Here is a 25,883-nt window from a genome sequence, read left to right on the forward strand (position 1 = left end):
TATCTAGTGTTGGTTTAATATTATATACATTAAAACTGTTCTGATATCACACACGTATGCACAGCAGGCACGTGCGCGCACACACACACATATCTATCTTTTTTTAGTTGAATTGGTTTCCTCATACAAAGTTTACCTGTATGAAGAATTTAATTCTTTACATTATTAAGCTTTCATTTAAGTTCTGATGTATAAAAGTTTCTTTCATTTGTGGGGTTGTAACTTGCCGCAATTAAACTTTAATATCAAGTTTTTTTAACAAAAATCAACAGGAATATAAGAAATTAACTGAAAAAAAACAAAATGTTTTGTTCTTTACTCATCAAGGATGTAGGCAAATGGATTGACCAGTTTCAGATTAAAAATCACTCTGATTGTCATAAACTAGCAAACAGGAGGTAATCAGTAACAAAGCAGACACTATCAGCCATCAGATGGACAGACAATGAGCTGATGTTGCCTGTAAAGTTCCCTGCTGCCATACGCTGTTGTGCCATGGGTCTGCGCGCAGTCTTTCTGGCTTTGGCTGTAGTGCCTGCCTGTCTCGCACAGATTACTTGGCTTTTGGTAAGACACAGAGAACATCAATCACTACTGGTAGCAGTTTCAGATAATAGTACATTAACTTCAATTTACCAATGCTTAAGTTTGAATCTACTTTTTAGGTTTAAAAAGTTCTCCTGAACTGAAAAACGTTTTGATGGAACTGTCAGTTATTGCCCAGTCCAACACAATATTGATTTATTCTGTACAAAATATGAATGAAATTTTAAAAAGGGTTTTAAACACTAAATAGATCATTCAAAACTGTTATAATCTTTATAAAAAGGTTAATAATTGTGGTGATATTACAGAGTACCAAGACAAAAATTGATATTTATGAATATCGCAAGTGTCCTGATCAAGGAACTGGAGAAATGGATTGGAACCTTCGACTGCACCGTGTATCTAGAGATCTTCTGGTAGTAGAAGGCAACATATCCCTGAGTGAGCCTCTAGACGAGAACATATCAGTAAGTTTAGGCTTGTTATCTCCTAATCCATTGGCCTACTAGTTTATAAAGTATAGCGTCTAAACTGTACAGTAGATTAATTTGGTCCAAAATGAAGACTTAAAATTCTATTACCTTATCTAAAAATAATAAAAAAAGTTGTTTAAGGAAAACTACAATTTTTTATCTTTTGTTTCATTGTTTTAAACATTTCAATAGTGTTTCTAGGAAAATATCCAATTATTGTTAATTTTGTGTTAATTTCCAACTAAATTCCATCCATTACTATATTAAAATACATGGAAATTAACCGTTTACCTTAAAGAAATGCTCAGCACTCTATGTACTTTAGGTTTATCACAGTGTTATTACTATTTTATGCACTAACTTTTGGTTTACTTGAGTCAGTTGTTACGGATCCGATCATCTGTTTTTTTTCCTCTTTCCCATTGCAGTGTTAGTTTACAAATTAAAATTAATCCATTCCCATTTTCACATAGAACGCAGAAGCAAAGTTAAGACTGAATAATGCTGATATCTTGTGAGGAAAAAGTGAAATATTTGGTGGCAAGATGGTATTGTAAAAGTGTTTTATATTACATCATGCTAGCTGCAAATTGGTCTCGTAAAAGTAGGACTATAGATTTGTTGAACAGCACATATTTGAGAAGCACAAGTATTTAGAATTTAATTTGAAATATTTTTACTTCAAAATCCTTTTTACATTTATGAAAAACATTGATACTAGCCATTCACATAAAATCTTTATTCAACAGCATACACATAGACAGGTTTGGGGATGAACCCTCTCGTCCCAAAATGTCTTAAGTTTAATTATGTAGTTATTATCAGTGAATCTGGATATAAATCAAGGGGTATAGCTGTCAATATTATTTGGTAGTATATAGAATGTCTGAGCAAACATGCAAAATAATTTTGAAAATTCTTAAATATACATATAGAATGAGTACAGTAGAACCCCTCATATCCGGCCACCACGGGACCGAGCCCCTGGCCGGATAACGATTCGGCCGGATAAACCAACCTACAGTACACAGCACTTGACGAAACAAAACAATTGTACTGTACTGTACTAACCGCACTGGAAATAATCAACGAACTGTTTACAGGTTAAACCTATTAGCTCAACTGAGGACAACACAGGAAAATGTAAACAAATAGATACACCAAAATAACGCAAGAGTCGTGGGAGACTAGTGCGTGCAACTGCGCGTCTGCAAGCCGTGGTAAATAAATTTCGATATTGGCTTCCGGGAAGTGGCCGGATAAAACCGAGGTGCGGTAAAACCGAGGCCGGATATGAGGGGTTCTACTGTAGTACATTATTTGATGCATTAATAAGATGAGAAGAAAGCTAATATTAAATTTGGATATCTCTTATAGAAATGAAAGTTGGCTATGATTAGATTTCAAATACAGGATTTTCACACTGGTATTTTGATTTTCATTTTGGTTCTTACAAAAATTAAACTCAAAATTAAATTACCACTTTTTGGGCCTATATTTGTCTCTGAGATTACATGTGGGCATTCTGAACCTACAACTGCTAATATACTGTCCGTGCAGATTTTTATTTTTCTACAATGAAACAACACAATGCTATCATATTTTTTAACAAGAAATTTGTTTTATTGTGATTGTATGAGACCCATGAAATGTAATAAAATACTCTGATAAGAGTTTAAATATCCTTCTCTTAATCACTTCAGCATTAAAAGAAATTATAAATTTTACGCATTTACAGTTTTAAAAAGCCATATGGAAAAAGTGTAGATGTAAGAGTTTTGTATTTGATTTTTTGCCCAACTCTAAGACCAAAACATCTCCTGAGATAGTTGTGATCAGTTCATTGCAGGGCATAGCGTGTTTAATGTAATATCAAAGTAATATTGAACAATAAAGTCATATAAATCTGTAGAAATAAAATTGGATGATAGTTTAAATTTGGCATTATTCATGTCCTAAAACAGACTAAAGCCATTAGCAACTCAGCTACAGCTAGAACAACGTACTTTGCTGTTTTCGAATCCTACCTTCGGTATGGCATATCTGTCTGGGGCGGAACTGCTCAACAGAACTTGTCAAGAATTCTAAGACTCCAGAAAAAAAAGCCATAAGGGTTATAAATGGACTTAGCCCAAGAGACTCCTGTAGAGAAGCATTCAAGGAGCTTAAAATTAAGACAGTGATTGCTCTTTATATCCAGGAGGTCATACTATATGTTGACAGCAAGAACCTGCCACGTGTAGCTGACCAACATGACTACTACACTCGTCATGCTGCAAACTACACTTTGGCAGCACATCACCTCACACTGTATGAGAAGAAACCCTCCTACATGGGCAAGAAGCTCTACAACCTACTACCAGCACACATGAAGACTCTCTCAGGAAAGAAGTTAAAAACGTCATTGAACAACTGGCTAACAACTAGACCTTTCTACACCCTGAATGAATACATAGACAATCAAGATATTTAACAAAATTCAGATTTTCATTCAAATTTTGATTACAACTTTCTAAATTTGGATTTTTTAAACTCTAAATATTAACTATATATTTAAGTAACTTTTAATATTCTTGCAGTTTTTATCTTTTAGAAATACATAGACCTTTTTATTCATTAACCTCATGACAACGTCAGGCAAAAACATTGTATGCTACTTGCTTTGTATGTAAATATTGACAACTTGTTTCAATTTATGTGTTGAACCGATTTGATAATCTTTTCTAAAACATTTTACAACACATGACTATTTTTAGATATTTAGATATTAAGAATTGACGCCATTGCTGTACTTTAAGTATATGTAAATAAAGAATCTTTGACTTTGACTTTGTCTGCTTGCTACTAAATCTTGCATATTTTGAAGCCAAGACACTTTTAATACAGCTGGAACACAATATACAAGCGTTTTAGAGAAGACTAAGCCCATTTTAAGTTAGAAAACATTAAATATGCTTGTCAGTTTATTTTACATCAACATTACTACAAGTAGGACTTGATTTCATTACTAAGTACTATAAATAAATAAAGGTTTATTTCCAGATTTATTTGTGCATAGTCATGTTACTGTAAGCATTCAACTAGTAATTAAAAAAAAAACATAATATACTTGTACCTAAAACGTGTGCTCAATTTGAGGAAATTTGTACCAGAATGGCATTCCAGCACCTGACCCTAAAATAAAATAAGCACTTTCGGGTTACGCAAGAAACTTTCTCCTGCACCTCACAAATGCATAAGAGTATTGTTTTGAGACCTCATTTTACGGAGATTGAGCCCCATGGATCCCCTTCTTCTGGGAAGTGTTCCACGCTCCTAGACTTTTAAGTTACAGTACTGCTGCCTCTAGTTCTAGAAATCTAGAATTGCCTAGAACAAGAGAAACTTATACTATAGCAAAACAAATAATTTATAAACATGGCTATAGATAACAAGAGTAACGTACAATGGAAGAGGAATCATTTGCATTTAATAAAATCCATTCAGCCATTCTTCAAGTTTTGATGCATATTTTTGAAAAACACTGTAATTTTAACATAATATTGAACAAGAAGTTGAACAACTCTACCACCACAAATAAAAAATAATTTGTTTGAGCTCCTCATACTCAAATCCTTAATACATCATTGGATTTTAACTTCTGGTTTATAAAAAAAATTTGGAGGCTACCTTCCAATTTTCTTTTTTCAGTTATCTACTATTTAATATTTAGTAGTGGAGGTGATGGTGTTTTTGATCACTCAGAACGGTTTTGTGAATACCTTCTCAAACTTTAATATGAATAACTAAAACCACTCAGCTAGTATTATTAAAATGTGTGGTAATACAAGTACTTGCATTATTAAAATTCGGTGACCAAACATTTACATTTTTGGAAGTCCAATCACAATACAATTCAATTAAAAAATCACATTCATTTTCTAAAGTAGAACATTTTGTTTTTGTGGCTTTCTTTTTGCAATGATCTATTTATCTTGTGTAGGGAAACATCATAGTTGCAGAGAAAGGTAATGGAGGCTGGATGGAGAGAATGTTTGTCTTCAAATTACCCAACCTTTGTGCAGACATCCATCTGATTCTGGGTTCTGGATGGACCAGTTTCTGGGAAAAAGCAGGAGTTGCGCCTCCGGTAAAATGTCCAATCCAAAAAGTGAGTAAAATAATTTTTTTTTTTTGGGTTTAGTTGTTTTGGTAATTAATAAATGAGCGAGGTTTTTCCTTGTATAACTTACTTCCGAATCAAGGAAATACACTTACCAGTATGATTGAACATGTTTTACTTAAAAAACCTGTTACAATTGAAGTCAAATCTGCTAGTTCATTCCTTGAAATCATGGAGAGGTTTCTGGAGATTCCAGGAATAACTTTTGATCAATATTACACCATTTTGTTTAAAAAGATCTGAATACCTGACTTCTTAAAAATGAATACAAAATACCTCACTGTGATGAGGTCCCTGGAACAATATTCTAGCTTACCTATGATGCTCAGACGGTAGTCTGTAGGATGTAAGTATTACAGTATGTATGAAAATGTTTTGTAAAAGCAGGGCAACCATTAATAAGCTTAAATGCCTGATCATAAGTCTGCACTACTCCATTTGTCTTGAGTGATACGAAAAGCACTCTCAGAAGACACTCAATTCCTTATAATCACCTAGACATGGATCGCACAACCTCTAGGCTCTGATATAAGGTTACTTGGCTAATCCAGTTGGAACCCTTTTGGCTGGCAAGATAACATTGCCAAGAAAGCAAATATATTTTAAATGCCATCTTAAAAATAGTGTTAAAACATTACTGGAGAAGCTATTGAACTTTCAATACTGCAGATAAGATAGCGAGATAGAGTTGTCAGAAAAGATTACGTAAATTTAAAACTGCCCTTTGAATGGAGAGAGAATTGTTTTGGAAGGATGGTGTAAAAGTAATTATACTTTTGAGACTGACAAGAAAGATAGGGGTTGTTGTTAGAGCTTGATTTATTCGGAATTAGTATAAATGGCAAAATTTTACTAGGAATATTTTGTAATAAAGCTTAATGACGGAACGTTTGAGCCATGACGTTGATTGACACGATTTATTTTTGTTTTGGCAACAGGTGGCACACCATGTTTTACATGTTGAAAAATTCAAAATAAGATTGATTTGATCACACATAACGATTGATGTTGCATAGATTATTTGTACATCTGTAGAGATAAAATTAAGGCTATATAACTTTAAAAATTGTAAAATACAAACCTAACAGGTTGCACCGGATAGAGAAAGAAAAATTGACGAACTAAATAACTGAAGGAGTGCAACTTTTTAAGTTTTAAGAAGTGACAACCAAGAAGATTGTAGGGATGTTGTTTAGTCAGGGAGGCCTCCAATTTGCCTTTTAGAGAAAACATATGTGACTTCTTGTCTTTTCACAAACAGCAGTGAAAGAACAACTGATAAACTTGATTCATAAAAATTATCTATGTGCATGACACAAACTTATAATCTGTAATAACAAATTGTAGCAAAATTCCAGGTTGTTTAAATTCAGATTCTTAATTAACGTGCCAATTAATAACATGTTCTTCATGAATAACGGCCAGCATGTGTTGGAATAATTTGCGTATTTATTGAATAGACTATGACAAACTTTGAGTTAATCTACATTTGTTACTATGTTTCAGGGAAATTATACAGTGACCGACTACTCCACAAAGGAGTTTGAGAAGAACACAATTCCCAGATCAAGACAAGGCACATTCAAGGTAGACCTTGAGTTTCTCAGGAGATCCACTCAAAAACGTATGGGATGCATCTCATTCGTTATGAACACAAAACCTCAATAACAGCTGCCCACTACTATAGAATTAATTGTTCAGGTTAATCTTAACAGCGTTTGGTAATAAAGAAAACAATATAATGCACAATAGAAACAATAATGATAATAATTATTTATTCCCAATAACAGATGTATATATTTATATAATAATATATGAAATAACTTACATGATAAAGCAATTACTCAAATAATTGAAATTAAAGCAATAGTTTACAACAAAAAAGTTACTACAAGTTGTTGACATTTTATCACATAGAGCTTGCTCATAAGGCTGCACCGAACAATCAATGGTCCTTTAACAACAATAACAAACTATACACCACATCTGTCTATGGTATATACACAAAACTTTACATGTTTACTTACAAATAGTTATTCAATGACATTGCTCTTAGTGTTTGTATATATACAATATAATACACACATTATTACCACCAAAACAGTAAGGCTTGACGAGTGACGTTTTAAAAATAATTGTATACACACTCTCAGTATTTCATTAGTCTATTACAAGATGACTACAGAAAGTCCACCATTTGTTATCTTTGAACGGTTTCAGATATAAATATTAAACCAGAGGAAATTTTCTAGAATAACTAGACCTACGCATTGGTCTACTCTCAGATGTTTAGCAATGTCCCCTAAATAAGAAGTGCCTCAGCAGAAATCAAATTTAAAATTACACAGCCCCTATAAGGAAATGAAAAAATCAAATTTTTCACAAACAAAAGGTGTTGATTTTTATTGGTCATAATCTTTCAAAGAACAAAATTTTAAACATATTCACATTTTAACTATATCAATTTATACAAGAGTACACTGTGTTTTAATAATAAATGTTGCAAGTAATTGAAAGGTACAGGGCAGATCTGGAAACCAAGTTTTAGAACAAGTCCTAAACCCCAACTGAGGTGTCAAAACTTGATATCTTAGAGACTTTTTGTAACATTTTCCATGAGTAAAAGAATCTTTCCACATTTAAAATAAAACTTTTATCATGTGTGATTGTACAACTGAGTATTTTGCATTCATAATTTATTTCTTTCCGTATATTTGATTATGAAATTGATTTAACGGGTTCAATTTTACCTATGACCATTCTGAATTCTGAAAAACGAATGAAAGTTTATATACTCCTCCCAATGAAGTAACAAAAGGGTAAAGCTGTTTTTATTATAAATTCTGAGTTTGGTTCCTCTTTTATTGAGAGAATTCCCTACTTATTTAATACCTCAAAATATATGTCTTAGTTATCAAGTAATGTCCTGTAAGTTTAATATTATATCTGCAGTTGTTCAAAAATTAACAGATGTGGTGGACATTCTTGTTCAGTTTGGAGAGATGAACAAATTGTTCAATTCAGAACTCACAGAGGAAACTACAACCACTTCTTTAAAAACCGTAATGTTCCTACAGTGTACCAACTTTAATTATTATGAAACATTATGTATCATAATACACTTAAAAGTCTGATACACTTAAAATCAGACATACCATTAGCCTTTTTCACTTAGAAATGTTTTTCTTCGAGTAACTTAAAAGTCAAACCATTCGAATTTTCTCAAGATCGCTTAATTTTGTTAATGGAATGAAAATTGATTTATATATCTTTCAAAAATAAAAATGATACATTCTTTAGAACGAACAAACAAAAAGACTAGGGTTAAAATTATTTTTAATACCTAAAACTTAGAAAAGAAAGATTTTATTATCAAAACTATTTATTATGTTATTATGTAATTAGTCGGAGGATTCATAAATCTAACTTATTACAAGTAATCTGATTTTTATATTATGGTATCACTCAAATAGAAATGTCATCTGACTGAGAACAGCACACCCCAAGTAAATTATGTAAAACAAGTTTTATTGTAATTCTTGTTAAATCAAGGGAAATACAAAACATATAGATAGTACCTAACTATTCAACTACGGAAAATCAGCTTTTCTAACATTAAAGTGGAGGAAACAATAGACATTACATTTAATTAAATTTACACTAGACCTCCTGATTCGATTCAACAAAACTTTATTGTAATGAAACTAAACAACAATTATAAACGAAAATAGTTAAAGTATGAGTACTAATATAAACGTTAGAATGGTTTGCTTTTTAGCAAACTTTTTAAACTTGTTTAAAACATTGATATCTACAGCACATATAAAACAGGTTATCTACAAAATATAGGTTGGCACAACTGGTGCTGTGGCATGATTTCGTGGTGAGATTTAGCTGCAAAAAATTACAATATTTTGCAGTTTTATTGAAATTGATCCATAAATACCTTTATTGAAGTTTGAAGTAGGGGACACAGACTTGGAGTTAATTAGTCAGCTGATTAGTGGAATCTGAGCTGACTCGCCTTGTGACTCGACCTGATCGATGAGTGTCCTGTAGTGAGCAGTGAGTGGCAGTGGGCTAACATGCAGTTATCAGTTAGTGACAAATGTACGATCCAGTCCGTTGATTTTACTCCCATAGCTACTTTTGTAAATGATGCAAATATTTACTAAATGACTGATAGTACGAAAAATCTTTCACGCCTGTGACGAATCAGAAGAAACATCGCAGAGTCTGGCGTTAAAAGGGAGGTGTCACCTGTTTTTAAAGCTGAAATGGGGTTTATGTATTGTTTTCATTATTTATTAACGATTTGCAGGATTTACTGGGTGGAGGATGTATTTTTGGAAAAACAAAAGTGAATATATTGCTTTACACGGACGATATAATTCAGAAAATATATGAGAGATGCATGAAAAATGCGATGGGATTTAGTCTATGAACTAATTTATAAATATAAATTAAAAAAGTTAAGCATAACATTTGTAAGGGGTCCAAAACTAAATTAATACAAATATTATATTATTGAATATACAGGGTGTCCCAGAACTCTCTGCCAATATTTTCCGGTACTATTACTGAATAATTACCCGAATAACTGCCATTTTGTTTTTTCACTTAAGAATATTTCATTTGAGAACAGCTTGTTGTAATAAGTTGAAATTTGGTATATACATTTATAACCTAAAGGCCTAAGTACAGAAAAAAAATCAATTTTTAGAAGCTTTATTTTTAAAATGGCAGCTCCCTACAATCTTTAAACGTACATATCTTAAAAATAACATACAATACAAAAATCCCATTTATTACATTTTAATTAAACAATTTAATTACAAACCCAACAATATCAGTTTTAAGAAAATCTGTTGAAAAATAAGAGAGATTATGGCGCTTTTATAAAACCGAGCACCAAACTAAATCCATTATCATTATGTAACCGCAATGTTTGTGAGCAACAACAATCATGTTTTAATTTTAGCTGCACTTTTCATCTGATTATAACATTACACTGTTGATCTGTGGTCATAATATCTTTACCTATTGCATCATTTAGGTTTCTTCTGATTAAAACATAAGAAAATAAAAATGTCTGTAATCTACAAAACTAATAACTGCATGACCTTTCCCAAACTATCACATCTTACCCTTATACAGAGGATTAACTCACAGTAAAACACCTTGCTTTAATCAGTAACAGGTTATCTCTGCATCTTGCTCTTTTAAAATGAGTAACACTCAGTACAACACTTGGTTGTAATTAGTAGGTAACACACAGTAAAATGCCTTGCTGTAATCAGTAACATCTTGCTCTTTTAAAATGAGTAACACTCAGTACAACACTTGGTTGTAATTAGTAGGTAACACACAGTAAAATGCCTTGCTGTAATCAGTAACATCTTGCTCTTTTAAAATGAGTACCACTCAGTACAACACTTGGTTGTAATTAGTAGGTAACACACAGTAAAATGCCTTGCTGTAATCAGTAACATCTTGCTCTTTTAAAATGAGTAACACTCAGTACAACACTTGGTTGTAATTAGTAGGTAACACACAGTAAAATGCCTTGCTGTAATCAGTAACATCTTGCTCTTTTAAAATGAGTACCACTCAGTACAACACTTGGTTGTAATTAGTAGGTAACACACAGTAAAATGCCTTGCTGTAATCAGTAACATCTTGCTCTTTTAAAATGAGTACCACTCAGTACAACACTTGGTTGTAATTAGTAGGTAACACACAGTAAAATGCCTTGCTGTAATCAGTAACATCTTGCTCTTTTAAAATGAGTAACACTCAGTACAACACTTGGTTGTAATTAGTAGGTAACACACAGTAAAATGCCTTGCTGTAATCAGTAACATCTTGCTCTTTTAAAATGAGTAACACTCAGTACAACACTTGGTTGTAATTAGTAGGTAACACACAGTAAAATGCCTTGCTGTAATCAGTAACATCTTGCTCTTTTAAAATGAGTACCACTCAGTACAACACTTGGTTGTAATTAGTAGGTAACACACAGTAAAATGCCTTGCTGTAATCAGTAACATCTTGCTCTTTTAAAATGAGTAACACATAGTTAAACACTTTGTTGTAATCAGTAACAGTTTGTCTCTGCATCTTGTTCTTGTAAAATGAGTAACACAGTAAAACACAGTAAGCGTAACACACAGTAAAACACTTTGGTGTAATCAGTAAGCGTAACACTCAGTAAAACACTTTGGTGTAATCAGTAAGCGTAACACTCAGTAAAACATCTGGATGTAATCAGTAATAAATTCGAATAAAATATTCATATAACAAATAAAATACTAAATTTAATTCAGGCTGACAAAAAAGAGGGAAAATTCATGTAAGAAATAAAGAAAAACTAAAAATAAAATATAACATTCAAGCAATAAGTTAAAAATTTAGCTAATAAAATATGATATCGTGACTGATTCAGTTTAAAAATATAATCCAACAAATATATAAAAGATGAACCTGAGATGGTCTCTTGAAAATGAAAAATATATTACATTACATAAAATATGTTACGCATCCAGTAAATATTGAATAATCTACAGCTCATATTCTATAGAATATATGTTTTAATAACCATACAATCAAACATAAATTGTTGATTTGTCTAGTAATATACATCACCAATATACGAGTATTAACACCTATAACTACGGGAAAATTTTATTTTTACTACAGTGTAATAATAATTTTGGTTTTTAATGTAAAAAAGCTTTCATACAACAAACAAGAACCTCAAACTTTCACTTAGTAATTAACTCTAACTTCACTCAAGTTGCTTGGTGTTAAAAAAATGTAATCCTTAACAGCAAACATTTGTGAATATACCTTTAAAAATATACATAAAGCCTTTACCTTATACAAGTAAAAAAATATAACCATGAAAACAACTGAAAGCTACATTTCTGAACATATGATAAATACATATTTCCATAAACTATTACACTAATAATTATGACCTAATATTGATTCTTGAATCACATTATTACCAGCGTTTCTAATGTATTGCACTTTTAAATATATGTCACTTGATCCTGGAATAAATCGCTAGGCTTATTCATTGCCTGTGAATTCTTTTGAAGATTAAAATTTGTACTCAACTACAATATTATGTATTGATGTATTATGTATTAATATCTGTTACTTGACCCAGGAATTGCTCGCTATTCACTCTAGACTTATCCATTACTTGTGAATTATTTTGAAGATTAAAATTTGTACTCAACTCCAATATTATGTATTGATGTATTATGTATTAATATCTGTTATTTGACCCAGGAATTGCTCGCTATTCACTCTAGACTTCTCCATTACTTGTGAATTATTTTGAAGATTAAAATTTGTACTCAACTCCAATATTATGTATTGATGTATTATGTATTAATATATGTTACTTGACCCAGGAATTGCTCGCTATTCACTCTAGACTTATCCATTACTTGTGAATTATTTTGAAGATTAAAATTTGTACTCAACTCCAATATTATGTATTGATGTATTATGTATTAATATCTGTTACTTGACCCAGGAATTGCTCGCTATTCACTCTAGACTTATCCATTACTTGTGAATTATTTTGAAGATTAAAATTTGTACTCAACTCCAATATTATGTATTGATGTATTATGTATTAATATATGTTACTTGACCCAGGAATTGCTCGCTATTCACTCTAGACTTATCCATTACTTATGAATTATTTCGAAGATTAAAATTTGTACTCAACTCCAATATTATGTATTGATGTATTATGTATTTATATAACCACCATAACGCTAAGCTGATTAGTTTACAAGCACCACTGGAACTAAAATCGCATGCACTTATTCTTATGCTAAAATCGAGCTGTGGCCAATTTTCAATATCTATACTATTTTTAGATAATTAACAGAACATTATTATTTAGAGAACCTTTTAAATGTACATAACCAAATGATCCTTTCATTACTTCAGTAAAACATTGGAATCAAACTCTATACAGATGATCCACGCTAAATTTTAAAATTACAAATTTTAACAATTTGGACCACATCAATTAAAACAATAAAATATCAAAATGTACATTCTAATGGAATAAACAAAATTATTTATTGATAAAAATATAAAATAAACCAAGCCTAAGATTATCACAATGGCATGATTATAAAATAAGATTCTAAAGATATGTATTATGTACTATACAATAAAGGAAAAAACTTGGGATCGGTTAAACCACATCTTCACTGTCAGTTCTGTATTGGCCTTCACTTGTTGGAAAATAACGGATCCGAGAATGCTTGTTTTGCCTCCAGTTTTACAGGTTTCGAAGTTGCCGGTTTTGTCCCTTTTTGTGCATTTCCTGGAAGTATATAAATATGTGTTATATATTTTTCAGGACAAAATTCTACAATGGGTTGGTTTTTAATTGAACCTCTATGTATCCAGACTTAAATAAAGGACTTTAATATAAATATAAATTAACTTAAAGAACTTTCTTTACCATGAAAACAACATTTTTACTATTTCAACAATATAAATAAATATATAAATCTATTTTCAGTAAGTGGTTTTCTAACTTTAAATTGGACAAATTGTTTAACATCACTAGAATATTACATTAACCCATTGAGTACCAGGAGCTGATGATATCGGCCCATCTGTATTACTGAAAGTACAAAGGGCCAACTAGATCGGCTATTCGAATATTTATTACTCTGTTACTAAATGTTCACATGTGGCATTTTACTTAAGTCTCATTTTATACGTAATAAAATCAAATAAAAATAGATTATCTATCTTGATTTGATTTGTTACATCTGGTAAAAGCTATTTGTCAAATACGAGAGACAATTTTTATGTGAGTGCAGGTTTTCAACAATTTGCACAATATATGAGAAAAATAAAAACACAGTATTACAGATACTTACTTTTTACAAACTTGGTAAGTTATACTTGCTCCTATTTCGTGCAATTGAGAATTCATACAAAGACCTTTATCTGATCTTATTTAAATATTCTTTATTACTAATTATTATTTGTTTATTTTAACTTCTACTATTTCAACGAAGACTAGTGACCTTTTGGTTATCAGTCCAACACGCTAACCACTGAGTTAAGGCACAACATCTCCACTAATGATTTAGAAGAGAAAGAAATTGAAAATGGCACTGAGCAGATGACTTAAGATAGCCACATAGAAGAGTTCTACAGCAAATTTAGTAGTGTTTTGTTCTATGCAATCAATCTAACTTGCCCTGTACAAAAAATAAAAAATAAAACCACCGGAATAAGCATATACTGACACTATAGCAACTCAGATGAGGAAACAATTCACTGAAGCTCAAGCTCAAGACTTGAACAAATTAATGAGTAACAAGATAGACAAATGAAATGCAGCCCTGCTCAAGAAAAAATATGATCTATGACTGAAGCGCATTAGACATCAAGACAATATAACAGCGGTAGAAACAGCAGATAACAAATCAAAAGATATTTGGCAAGTGATAAAGAAAGAAAACCAAAATATCACAAGCACCTGCCCTTAACAGGACTTAAAAGGGGAGCATATTAAAGACACCTTAAGACATTTGTTATAAATATAGCTGAAGACTCCATAGTAGAGCACCTAAATGGCCAGAAGATATTGTTTAGTCCAAACTCGGATATCGAAAATTTAGTAATGCAATCCACAACCCAGCAAGAGATACAAATTCATTCAATCAATAAAGATTAAAACCTCAGAGGGAAATGACAGTGTGTGTCAACAAAACTCTTTCTTCTTTTTCAACACTCTTGAAAAAGAACTGCCCCCCCTAGTTTGTTATTAACAAATCTTTCACTGCTGGAACATTCCTCTCTGCTTTAAAACAAGCAAAAGTTTATCCGGAAGGAAGCACTACCCGAGCAACTAACTACCAGCCAGTCTCGTTAATACCCAACTTTTCTAGTCATTGAAAAATTAGTACTGAACAGCTTACTGGACCACCTATCCTCTAACCAACTACTTACACCTCAGCAGCACAGATTTGTAACAGGAAGATCAACCACGGCAGCTCTCATTAACCTGGTGGAATTCTTAATTGACTAATTAGAGGAAGGCATCACTGCAACTGCCATACTACTTGACTACAGCAAAGCATTCGACTGCCTTAGTCACAAGCATCTCTTAGAAAAATTAATGACTTTTGGGATACAAGGACAATCACGTGGTTCAAAAGCTACCTGACAGGATGAAGCCAGATACTAGAAATCAATCACACCAATAACTGTCTAACAGGTCAAGTAAAGTCAGTGCCACAGACCATCAAATGTGGTGTACCACAGGGATCTACACTGAGGCCAGTGTTGTTTATTTTACACAAAAAGGTCTTCCCTACGTACATGCTAAACTTCAGTCTATTATGTATGCTGATGATACGGTACTTGAGTTAGAGGAAAAAGACCCAGAACACCTTCAAGTAGCTGCTTATATCACATTAAATACGAGAATAAAATACTGCCAAGAAAACGACCTTGTTGTTTATAATAAAACTAAAACAAAGCAGCTAGTTTTAGGGACAAACAAAGAAACCTCAGCAAGATTACATGATTTGGAAGAAACTACCACATCAAAGTACCTAGGGATTGCAATAGACAACCATCTTGCATGGACTGACCACATAGATTCCATGTTCAACAAACTAAGTACAGTACTTTGTAATCCACAGGATAAAATATACATGTGACACAGCAACAGCCAAGACTGCCTACTACGCCCTCCACAAATTCCCCACCTTCGGTATGGAATTGCAACTTGGGGAGGTACAGTGAGCAACCTGCAACGAGTCTTGGTCCACAAAAATAGAGCAAATCGGATTCTCAAGAATCTCCAAATAAAAGAATCACGCAGGCAAGCCTTTATAGGACTGAAAATATTCACAGTGGTTAATCTTTACATCCTAGAAACTGTCACCTTCCTTCATCTTAAGTCATCTGAAGCAGCAAGAACTGGCACACAAAACCACAATTATAACACCAAACACGCGTCCAACTACCTGTGCATAGACTAGCTGCCACAGAGAAGAAACCGACCTATGCTAGAGCTGTGGAATGCCCTCCCAGAGGAGCTGAAGAAGACCGCTTCAAGTACAATACCATTAGGTTCCTCGAGTATGTCATGAGGTGAAGAGCATTTAGTTTCTTATTACTTTTTTAATGATGAAGATACTAGGCACAGTGTTTATTTGCTCCTGTAACTTAATATCTTGTTGTAGTTACACCTTACTTGTATCTTTAAATAAAACAACAGGTATTTGTGGCATTTCATTATTTATTTGTTACTCTTGTGTCTCGTGTATTTCTGCATTACATGGAAGAGCAATACACTTTTAAACATGAATTATTTAGTATTAAAATTGAGTTTTAATTAGTGCTGTTTATTTCTGAACCTGAAAAGATTATGAAATTTCTCCACAATAATGTGAATTCAACGCAACACTGTATGTAATGAATTAAACCTGATTACTATAATGATATTCCATTTTTCTAATTCTTTTAAATTTGTTTAAATTTCTTTAAATTTAAAACTATTTTAGTTTAATTCATATTAGTTTGCCCCAGAATTGATCTAGGTTAGTGTTTAATAATTAGTGTTTCTGTGAAAAATCTCTATTATTTATTAACATTTATTCGTCTCTAAAACTGTTCTAGGAATACCTACAGTAAATTTATCGAAGTACATTAGTTAATACATAATATATTACCTAAATTTGAAGGAGTATTCAATGTAGATGTAGGTTTTGATGATGAAGTGTTTTTACTTATAGTTAAAGACCCAAAGATATCATCATCGTCTTCATCCCCAAATAATGAAGTTTTCATTGGTGTAATAGTTTTTACTTTCTTGTTCACTCCAGATCCAAACAGGTTACCTGAAGACTCTTCTTCCTCCTCAAAAAGCATATCCTTCTTCAAAGGCTTTTCATCTTTCATGTTTGGTTTCATAGATTTAGTATTTTCATGTTCCAAATAAGTTCCATTATTTGAACTCTTGGGTGAAGTGAACAAAGATTCATCATTTGCATCAGCCGACTTGTTTTCTTTAGAACGGAAAAGATCTGTACTATTATTGTCTTTCTTAAATTTTGGGTGCGAGTTGAATAAGGCTTCTTCCTCAATTGAATCTATAAATAAAGAATTTTCTTCTGGTCTCATAGCTGATTTAACAGAACTAGTAAAAAACAAATCATTATTTTCATCTTCAGTAGATTTTATATCTTGGGAGGACACATTTTTTACTTTGGATGAAATATTTCCAGAGTTTTTCAAACCAGCAGGCACTTGATTTGATAACGTGGTAGGAAAGAGGGGATCTCCTCTAGAAGCAGTTCCAATGGCTGAATCAAATGAAAAATCTTCAGTTCGCCCTTGTTGAACAGTTTGGGAAAACAAAGAGTCACTACCAATTGCTTTCGCATTAACTTTTGGAAGAAACAGGGAATCATCACTGTCAATAAAACTGTTTGTTTTTTCAAATGAAACATTACCCTTTTCTTTCACAGAAGGAACAACATTTGTTAAAAGATCATTTTTATTTGAAACTTTATCAATTTTTTCTGATGTAGTGAATAATGAATGATTGAATGAATTGTAAGATGATTTTCTTTGATTGTTAGACATAAACAATTCATCATCATCTTCTTCGTCATTGTCATCATCATCTTCAAGTGGTGGCGGTGCCTCTCTCATGTCTGAAAACAAACTGTCATCGTCTACATCTCCAAAAAGATCTTCAGCTTTTTGTTGTTTTACTTCTGAATCTATACTAACTTCATTTTTCTCTTTGTTCACAGTACCAAGTGCATTTTGTGATTCAAAAATGTCATCTTGGTTTGGTATTTCTTCATCTTCTTCGTCTAATGGAGGGGGCTGAGAATGCAAAAATGGTGTGTAGAAACAAACGACGAAGGGAGTTCTTGTCTAATTACAGGTGACAGAACTGTAGGAGTGCCGAATATGTCAGATGTGGGCGAAACAGTTTTGATATCTGGGACACTGAAAAGGTCCTCTTCGTCTGTGGACGGGCTCATCAAATTTGAAGAAGCAGTTGGAGCATACACTGTGTTTTCACCATCCACTTCAATACTAGAAGCTCTAATAGCTTCCTGTCTGGCTCGTCGAGAAGAGGGACGTCTCCTTCCTTGGATTTTGGCTCGCTCCTGAAAGAAAAATTTTAATTTGAAATATTACTGATGGAGTCATAAAATATGGTTAAGGGTTATGGGGTTAGATAAAATATGAACAACACTATTTTATATGTCAGTACAACTAAATATGAGATCAGGTAGAGAAGCATCCAACCTTCCTTTGCTGGCTAATTATTATACGACTAACTGTCACAGATCAGTTATGGGGATGGAGAGGGGATTCTTCCGAGGCTGCCACCAGGCTCATTCTCAGTGCTCCACACAGCACTCTATTTTGTATTTTATTACATGTGCTTGTGCTATTACACAATGACTGAAATCTTGAGCAAAGAGTTATACTTTCATTTTACTAATCGTTTATTACTTAACCTACAGTGGTTTTAATTAACAACCCCCTTTTATCATGTTGCTCCGTGTAATTCAGGTATTTGATAGTTTGAGGTAGGCTTGATATGTCGATTGCCGAGACTCTACTGTATTTTGTACTCATTTAAGCATATACACACTAACAACTCGGTCTGCATTGAAATAAATGAGATCCACATATTAAAAAATAGAGCAAGACAACAGTAGTATGGTATACAAGACCAGGAAAATGAAAGTAAGTAAAAAGTAAAGTAATGATTTATTCCATATTACACATAAGTATAAATAAAGCACAATATTAAGTTTGGAATTTCACTGGCCACTCTTACAAGTACTGTGGCCAGGAATAAACTAGAAACAATTACAGTTTAGTGTCAGAGTCCAGATGTTATCACTTGCTTACAACCGAGGTGGCGTCTGTCAGACACAGCTGACCTTTGAAATATTGTTTATATCAAGAATCTAACTTATGCTATAGACTATTTACAAAAGGAGACTGATAATCTTTATATTTTTCTTTTCCGTTAAAATTTTAGAACAAGAAGAACAAACTGCACATCATTACTATTGACATTTCTAAAATGCATATTAATTCTATACATATTACATCTTTCTACTTCTGTAGTTATTTTAATTTCGTAAGAAGCTGACATCTGAGATATCAAGTAACCAATTTTTTACTTTGCTGGCAAATAATTTTATCCTCTTTACTTCTTTAACGCTATAAGGTAATTGATTAAAAAACTTCGGTCCATTGTATACAAAAGAATGCTTAAAGGTTGATTTATTAACTTTGGGAACCCTAAAAATTTCTACGCTGAATACTCCTTGTTCCATATACAAAGATTTGTTGTTCCCATATTACCGCTTCTTGTATAGAAAAGTCTAAGAACCTTATAAACGTACAATTGCTGAATAGGAAGTATTTTTAAAATCTAAAAAAAGGGGGAAAAGGAGCTTTCTCGTACTTGTTTTTTTAATATTATTCTCAAAAAAAATGATTTTGAATAACTCTAAGCCTTTCTATCAGATACTTGTAGGTCCCACCCCAGCACACAATTCCATATTGTAGTCTAGCGTCGACCAACGCAAAATATAAACTTCTTAACAGAGATTCAGAGCATATATTCCTCAAAAAATAGAACTTCCTTATTGACGATTTTAATCTGACTTTTAATGACGACACGTGTACATCCCAGTTTAATTTCTCATCCAAGGCTATTCCTAGATACTTAAAAGAAGTAACTCTTTTTATTACTTCGCAATCGCAGACATCAACAATACACTCTGCTGCATGATATTTCACATCTAAATTAAAGTCAAAACCTTGGAAATCAAAAATTAACATAGTTTGTTTTCTTTACATTTATAAACATTTTATTTGCTAAGCACCAGTTTCCTAATATCCTCTTTAAGCAGTCTGTACAGGGTCTCAATATTGTTACTTGAATAAAAGAAAGCGACATCATCTGCGAATGCACTAGGTATCCCATTTAAATTCAATTCAAGTAGGTCATTAATGAATATCAGAAATAGGGCAGCGGAAAGGACGGAGCCTTGTGGAACGCCACAGTAATTGGTAGGGGTGTACTGACACTTTGGCCAACACGTACTCGTTGTTGTCTTCCTGTGAGAAAGCTTCGAAACCAGTCAAGAGTAACTCCCCTTACCCACAGCTGCCTCCATTTTTTGAATCAATATATTGTGACCTACCAAATCAATAGCCTTTTTAAAATCAATGAAAAGTCCAGTACATTTTTTCCCTGCATTTATACTATTATGGATCATGTCAGTTACTCTTATAATGCATCTTCTGTTGATTTTCCAGACCGAAAAACCATACTGATTTTCGCTAAAGAAATTAATTTCATTTAAGTACTTAATGAGTCTGACCTTCATTAATTTTTCGAAGATTTTAGAAAAAATATTTAATAAGCTGATTGGGCGGAGATTGTCTAATTTATTTGATCTGTCTTTTTTATGAATTGGAAACTACTTCACAGGCTTTTAATTTACCAGGAAAGACACCAGAACTAAAACTGAGATTGACAATGTGTGCTAAAATTGGGGATATTTGTTTGGAAATTAATTTGATGAATGACGTGTCCATCTTATCAGGTCCAACTGATTTCTTATTTTTTAAACCTCTAATAACATCCAATACTTCATTTTCTGTAACTGGTACAATGAAAAAGGATGAAACTCTATTATGTAAGTTCAGAGAACCTATTTGCACTGAACCGGTTATTCCTGGGTTGATTGTACATTAGCAAAGTGTTTGTTTATGACCTCTACAACAACATTTTGGGTCTGTTATTCACCTCTCCATTGTCTAACTCGACACGGTTAACTTTACTGCTCCTGGGTATTTCCTCCTGTCAAATTATTGATTATTTTCCATTGACCTGCAGAGTCTCCCTTGCATTCTTGTAATTTCTTAGAATAATAAGAGTTTTTTACTTCATTTATTTCATTAGTTAAATTTTGACTAAAACGTTGAAAGTATTGAGAAAAATGTATGCCATATGGTCTTTTTTTTGACAGCTTATACAAATTGGTAGTAGTGTGGGAACCTCCTCTAACAATACACAGACATTGCTCCGCCATACTGCCAACTTATCTCCAGACAGACAAGTAGAACATTTTCTTAATTATTATTGTTTCTCTGTAAGCATATATATATTTAAGAAATAATGAAATTGCGGTTCAATTTTCATTAAACTCATGATTTTGATTTCATTAGATGTACGAGGAGGTACCCAAAAAAAAACCGGAATTATTTTATAAAAATTATATATTATCAAATTTTTTACAATACGACCTTATCTCCTTCAAAATAATCTCCATTACAACTAATACACTTGTCCCAACGGTATTTCCATTGATCAAAACATTTTTTGTAGTCATCTTTAGAAATGACTGCAAGCTCGAGCTTCGTTTTTTTCTTAACCTCTTCAACGCTGTCAAATCGTTGACCTTTCAAGCCTCTTTTCATGTGTGGAAATAAAAAAAAGTCGCATGGAGCGAGGTCAGGCGAGTAAGGTGCGTGGGGCAGCGGAACCATGCCGTTTTTGGCTAAAAACTGCCTAACTGAGATGGCTGTGTGTGCCGGTGCGTTGTCGTGGTGGAAGAACCAGTCTCCAGTCTGCCACAAATCGGGTCTTTTCTGACGAACTTTTCGCTGAAACCGAGCTCCAAGTTAACCCACTACTCTCTGATAGTTCCTCAATTGTCTGTCGACGGTCGGTGAGCACAAGTTCACGAATTTTCTCAACATTTTCGTCCGTTCGAGAGGTTGATGGACGCCCAGAACGAGGTTTGTCTTCAATCGACATGTCGCGATTTTTAAATCGAGCGAACCACTCGTAGACCTGAGTTTTCCCCATAGCATAATCTTTGTACGCTGTATTCAACATTAAAATAGTTTCTGCAGCATTTTTACCAAGTAAAAAACAAAATTTCACAGCTGCACGTTGTTCACTTAAACTTGCCATGACAAAAAACGAAACAAGAACAAAACAGAGTTAGCGAAAACAGTCACTACGAACGAACAGAATGCACTAGGACAACGGAACTGGGGTCACTGAGCTCGCAATGGGTTGCGCGACACACACCTAGCGGCAGGAATGTGTACTACACGCTGCCGGCTGCCAGCAATACAATTCCGGTTTTTTTTTTGGGTACCCCCTCGTAAACATCATTTTAAGAATGACAAATTCTTTTTGCCTATAGACCTTAAAGAGCATATATTGGGGAAACTTACTTTATTGACACTCTGCAATAGAGAGCTCTTGGGAAGCATGTCATCTTCTTGTCTCGTGACAGGATGGACGGAGGCAGAGAGCGAATTGGTCACAACAGAAGGTAAGCCAGTTACAACCGATGATGAGTCATTGTTGTCTACATCTGTTGCCAAATCTGCTTCCACATCAGATTGTTCTTTGTTCACTTGCCGTTTTGCGCCTGGCAATAGGGCTGCAGTGTTGATTTGGATCAACTGAGATGCTTTCAGTTTACCTAGCCAAACATCATTAACTGTTACCACAAATTTACCTTTTGAAGAAAAACTAAACATGTACAGAACAACAGCATAAATTTAATGATGGTACACTGACGTGTAAGCTTACTTCTAAATCATAAAACTAACAGAATATGAAGTTTTTGCACTCAGAACACTAAGTTTAATAAAATTTAGTACAATTTCCCAAGAAAATACTGCATGAAAGAAATGTAACTCTCAAAGTGGCAAGAGCTGACATGCCTGGCCTAACGTCAGCTTAATTCAATATTTAATTTACTATACTAAAAAAGGTCTAAATGCTAAATATGAATAACAATATTAAGGTAATCTTTCAAACTAAAGTTATCGTATGGTTTAAAATCTTAAGTAAGCAATACAGCGTGTCCATAAATTACTCCATCAAACTTTACACTTTGATTTGTCAGGTCAAAATAAGTAAGCATGTCCCTCTGTATTTTTTATAGCCCTATCTTGTTTAGTTTACCGTCTATATGTGTGTCTGTGTGTTTCAAAAAAAATGTATCTTTAAATTGAACAAAGGTATAAAAATTCTAACTTTGCAAAATGGTTAGTCTGTTTTTAAAAAGTTCCAGAAAAATATCTCAGGTTTCAAATGGTGGCCCATAGCAAAATGTTCAAACTGTAATGACCACAAAAACTGAGTACTTTATGAAAAGTTTATAAGAATAGTGAAATATGGGTTACTTTTAAATGCACATTTAAGTACCTAGTATATTTTTACTTCAATATGGCAATGGAGTAGTGAAGGTGTAACTGGATGCCATCCCTCATTTAAAATTAATTATTCAACTTTGTTTGCAATGGTGCGATCGATATTCTGTTGGAATCACTTCTTTATTAAAAAAAATGTTGGTCACACCCTTTAAGATAGCATTTCTGAAGAAACATAAAATTTAGTTTTTATAAAACTATTCCATGACAAGTGGTGGAATTTGAAGCAGAATTTTGGGACGTCTTATAATCAGGCCCTAAGAAAAATTGTTGAAGATTAGGATTTGAACTTTTTACAATAACTATATGGAACATGAAGGAAGTGACATGTTTTTTATCTATACAAAATTTATTTATCTTGAGAAAAAATTATCAAAAAATATGTAAGTTCCAAAAATTATATTTTAATAAAAATAATATTTTCCTTAAGTCATAAATAAAAATATTGTCCGTTCCTGAAGTTGTAACTTATGTACGTACTGTAAAAATTTCATATTTTTATCTTCAGTTATTTTTATATGGGTCTGATTATAAAACTGCCTACATTTCTTAGTTTAAATGCCAGTAATTTTTCGTGAAGCCAAATAAGTTTATACTTTGTTTTTAGGGTAGTTATATTAAAATGCTATGAATTTAAGAAAAACAATTTCCCCAACCAAAAAATTTATTACACCATCTTTACTGCTGATTAATAATCAGAGGATCATTACACTTAAGAACTAAAATCAATTGCCTGTTATTTTCATTTTGAACACATACTATGTAATTTGTTTGATACATTACTGTTATGTTGGATTGTTCTTTAAATTTTGTTTAATTTATTTATTTCTTTAAACAAATACCATTTATTACACATACAGTTAGTAGGTTAACAGAACTTTACTATTATATTGTTTTCTTACTTTAGATAGTTATTTTATTAAATAAAATCTACAACAATGACCTGGTTATTTTATCTATTAAATCAGCTGAAAACTTAAGAATCGGTAATGAAATTTTAACTTATTTGATTGAATATAGTAAGTCTAGATATCTATTGATAGATTCATTTGGCTACTGCTGTTGGAGCAGGCAAGGCAGACATGTTTTAAGGAGTAAAAAGAAAAAACATGATTAAAGGAAACTTTTACTTATATGGTGTAACGGACAATTAAAGTGTAGTAATCCATCATACTTTCATATGCAAAGAAATAATAAGGCACTATTTTCTCAGTGTACAGGAAGAGACTGTGAGCAACTTAAACGTTTCAGGATAAGCCAAAATGTCGCACACCTGGATTATTGAGGGTTCTTTTGTACTTCCTGAAGCTTTGACTATTTATAGAGAAATAATGCAGTTTAAGATTTTGTAAAACCTAATGATTTCTCATTACTTACCTGGCAATGCTTTGGTTGGGCTTGGAGGACTTAAAACATCTCCACCTGGAATATCTTTAGATTGTAACTCATCAAAAGGAACCTTTGGTGTTGGTTTCTTTAATAGAGGAGGTTTCTGAGATTTTTCAACTACTGATGCTGTATTATTTGATAAACTTTCAGAAATTGTAGGTATTATGTTTAGTGATTTAGGGGGTTCTGGTTTATGATATTCTTGGACTTGTTCATGAGATGAGGAATCGTCAAATATATCAGTTTTATTTGGAATGATTTCATTTTCGGCAATTCGTTCTGGTTTTGATGATGTTTTTATTAATATTGAATTTACAGCTTCATCTTTTGAAGTAATTTCATCATTTATCCCTTTTCTATGGATTTCCTGAGGGCCAGTGAGAGGATCACCTTTGGAAGCAGTCTCTGCTGAGGAATTTTTAAACAAATCTGGAGTTTTTACATCAACAACTGAGTTGAAGAGTATATCTTTGTCTTCTTCAAAAAAGTCATTTGACTTATTGACAGCCGAGACTTTATGACTAGTTAAATAATTACTTCCTTCACTAAAATTATCTGAAAATATACTACTAAAATCAGTCTTTGATACTTTGGATGAGCTTTGTTCTTTATTAGGTAAAGAGCTTCCTTGCTTTTTATCCCTTTCATTCTTAGATTCTGCAGTTAAAGGCTGCAACGATTTTCTAGAACTTAACGAACCTTGTGGTGAAGAAAATAAGTCATCATCTGAATCAGATTCAAATAAAGATTGTCTATTCAAATTTTTTCTGGATTTTAAACCAGCATGACTTTTTGAGTGTTGTACAAAGTTTTTGCCATCTGGTTGTTTATTTGAAGTAAACAGATCATCATCATCATTATCAGGAGCTTGTTTCACAGCTTTAGTAGAACCAATACCAGATATCAGATTATTAGATTGTTTGTCAATGAACAATGAATCATTTTCAACCACCTTTCTTTCAACAGAAGATGAACTGCTAATACTATAACCAAATAGATCATCAGTTTCA

General features: G+C 32.6%; 2 protein-coding genes across 2 annotated transcripts; one reads left to right on the forward strand and one right to left on the reverse strand.

Annotated features, from left to right (window-relative positions):
- The first annotated feature begins 284 nt into the window (after positions 1-284).
- LOC124369877 lies at positions 285-6,936 on the forward strand. The gene is made up of 4 exons (XM_046828012.1): positions 285-567; positions 855-1,013; positions 5,002-5,169; positions 6,688-6,936. The coding sequence occupies exons 1-4, from the start codon at positions 454-456 to the stop codon at positions 6,847-6,849; spliced, it is 603 nt and encodes a 200-aa protein (XP_046683968.1). The 5' UTR covers positions 285-453; the 3' UTR covers positions 6,850-6,936.
- On the reverse strand, positions 6,931-25,596 carry LOC124369632 (WASH complex subunit 2-like). Its single transcript, XM_046827683.1, has 6 exons — positions 25,573-25,596; positions 24,862-24,958; positions 22,495-22,748; positions 18,147-18,377; positions 16,923-18,087; positions 6,931-13,540 (listed from the first exon to the last, which is right to left on the reverse strand). Exons 1-6 carry the CDS (start codon positions 25,594-25,596, stop codon positions 13,446-13,448), a joined length of 1,866 nt encoding a protein of 621 aa, XP_046683639.1. The 3' UTR covers positions 6,931-13,445.
- Positions 25,597-25,883: the final 287 nt, after the last annotated feature.

Source organism: Homalodisca vitripennis, chromosome X (assembly GCF_021130785.1).
Source record: "Homalodisca vitripennis isolate AUS2020 chromosome X, UT_GWSS_2.1, whole genome shotgun sequence".
Classification (NCBI taxonomy): domain Eukaryota; kingdom Metazoa; phylum Arthropoda; class Insecta; order Hemiptera; family Cicadellidae; genus Homalodisca; species Homalodisca vitripennis.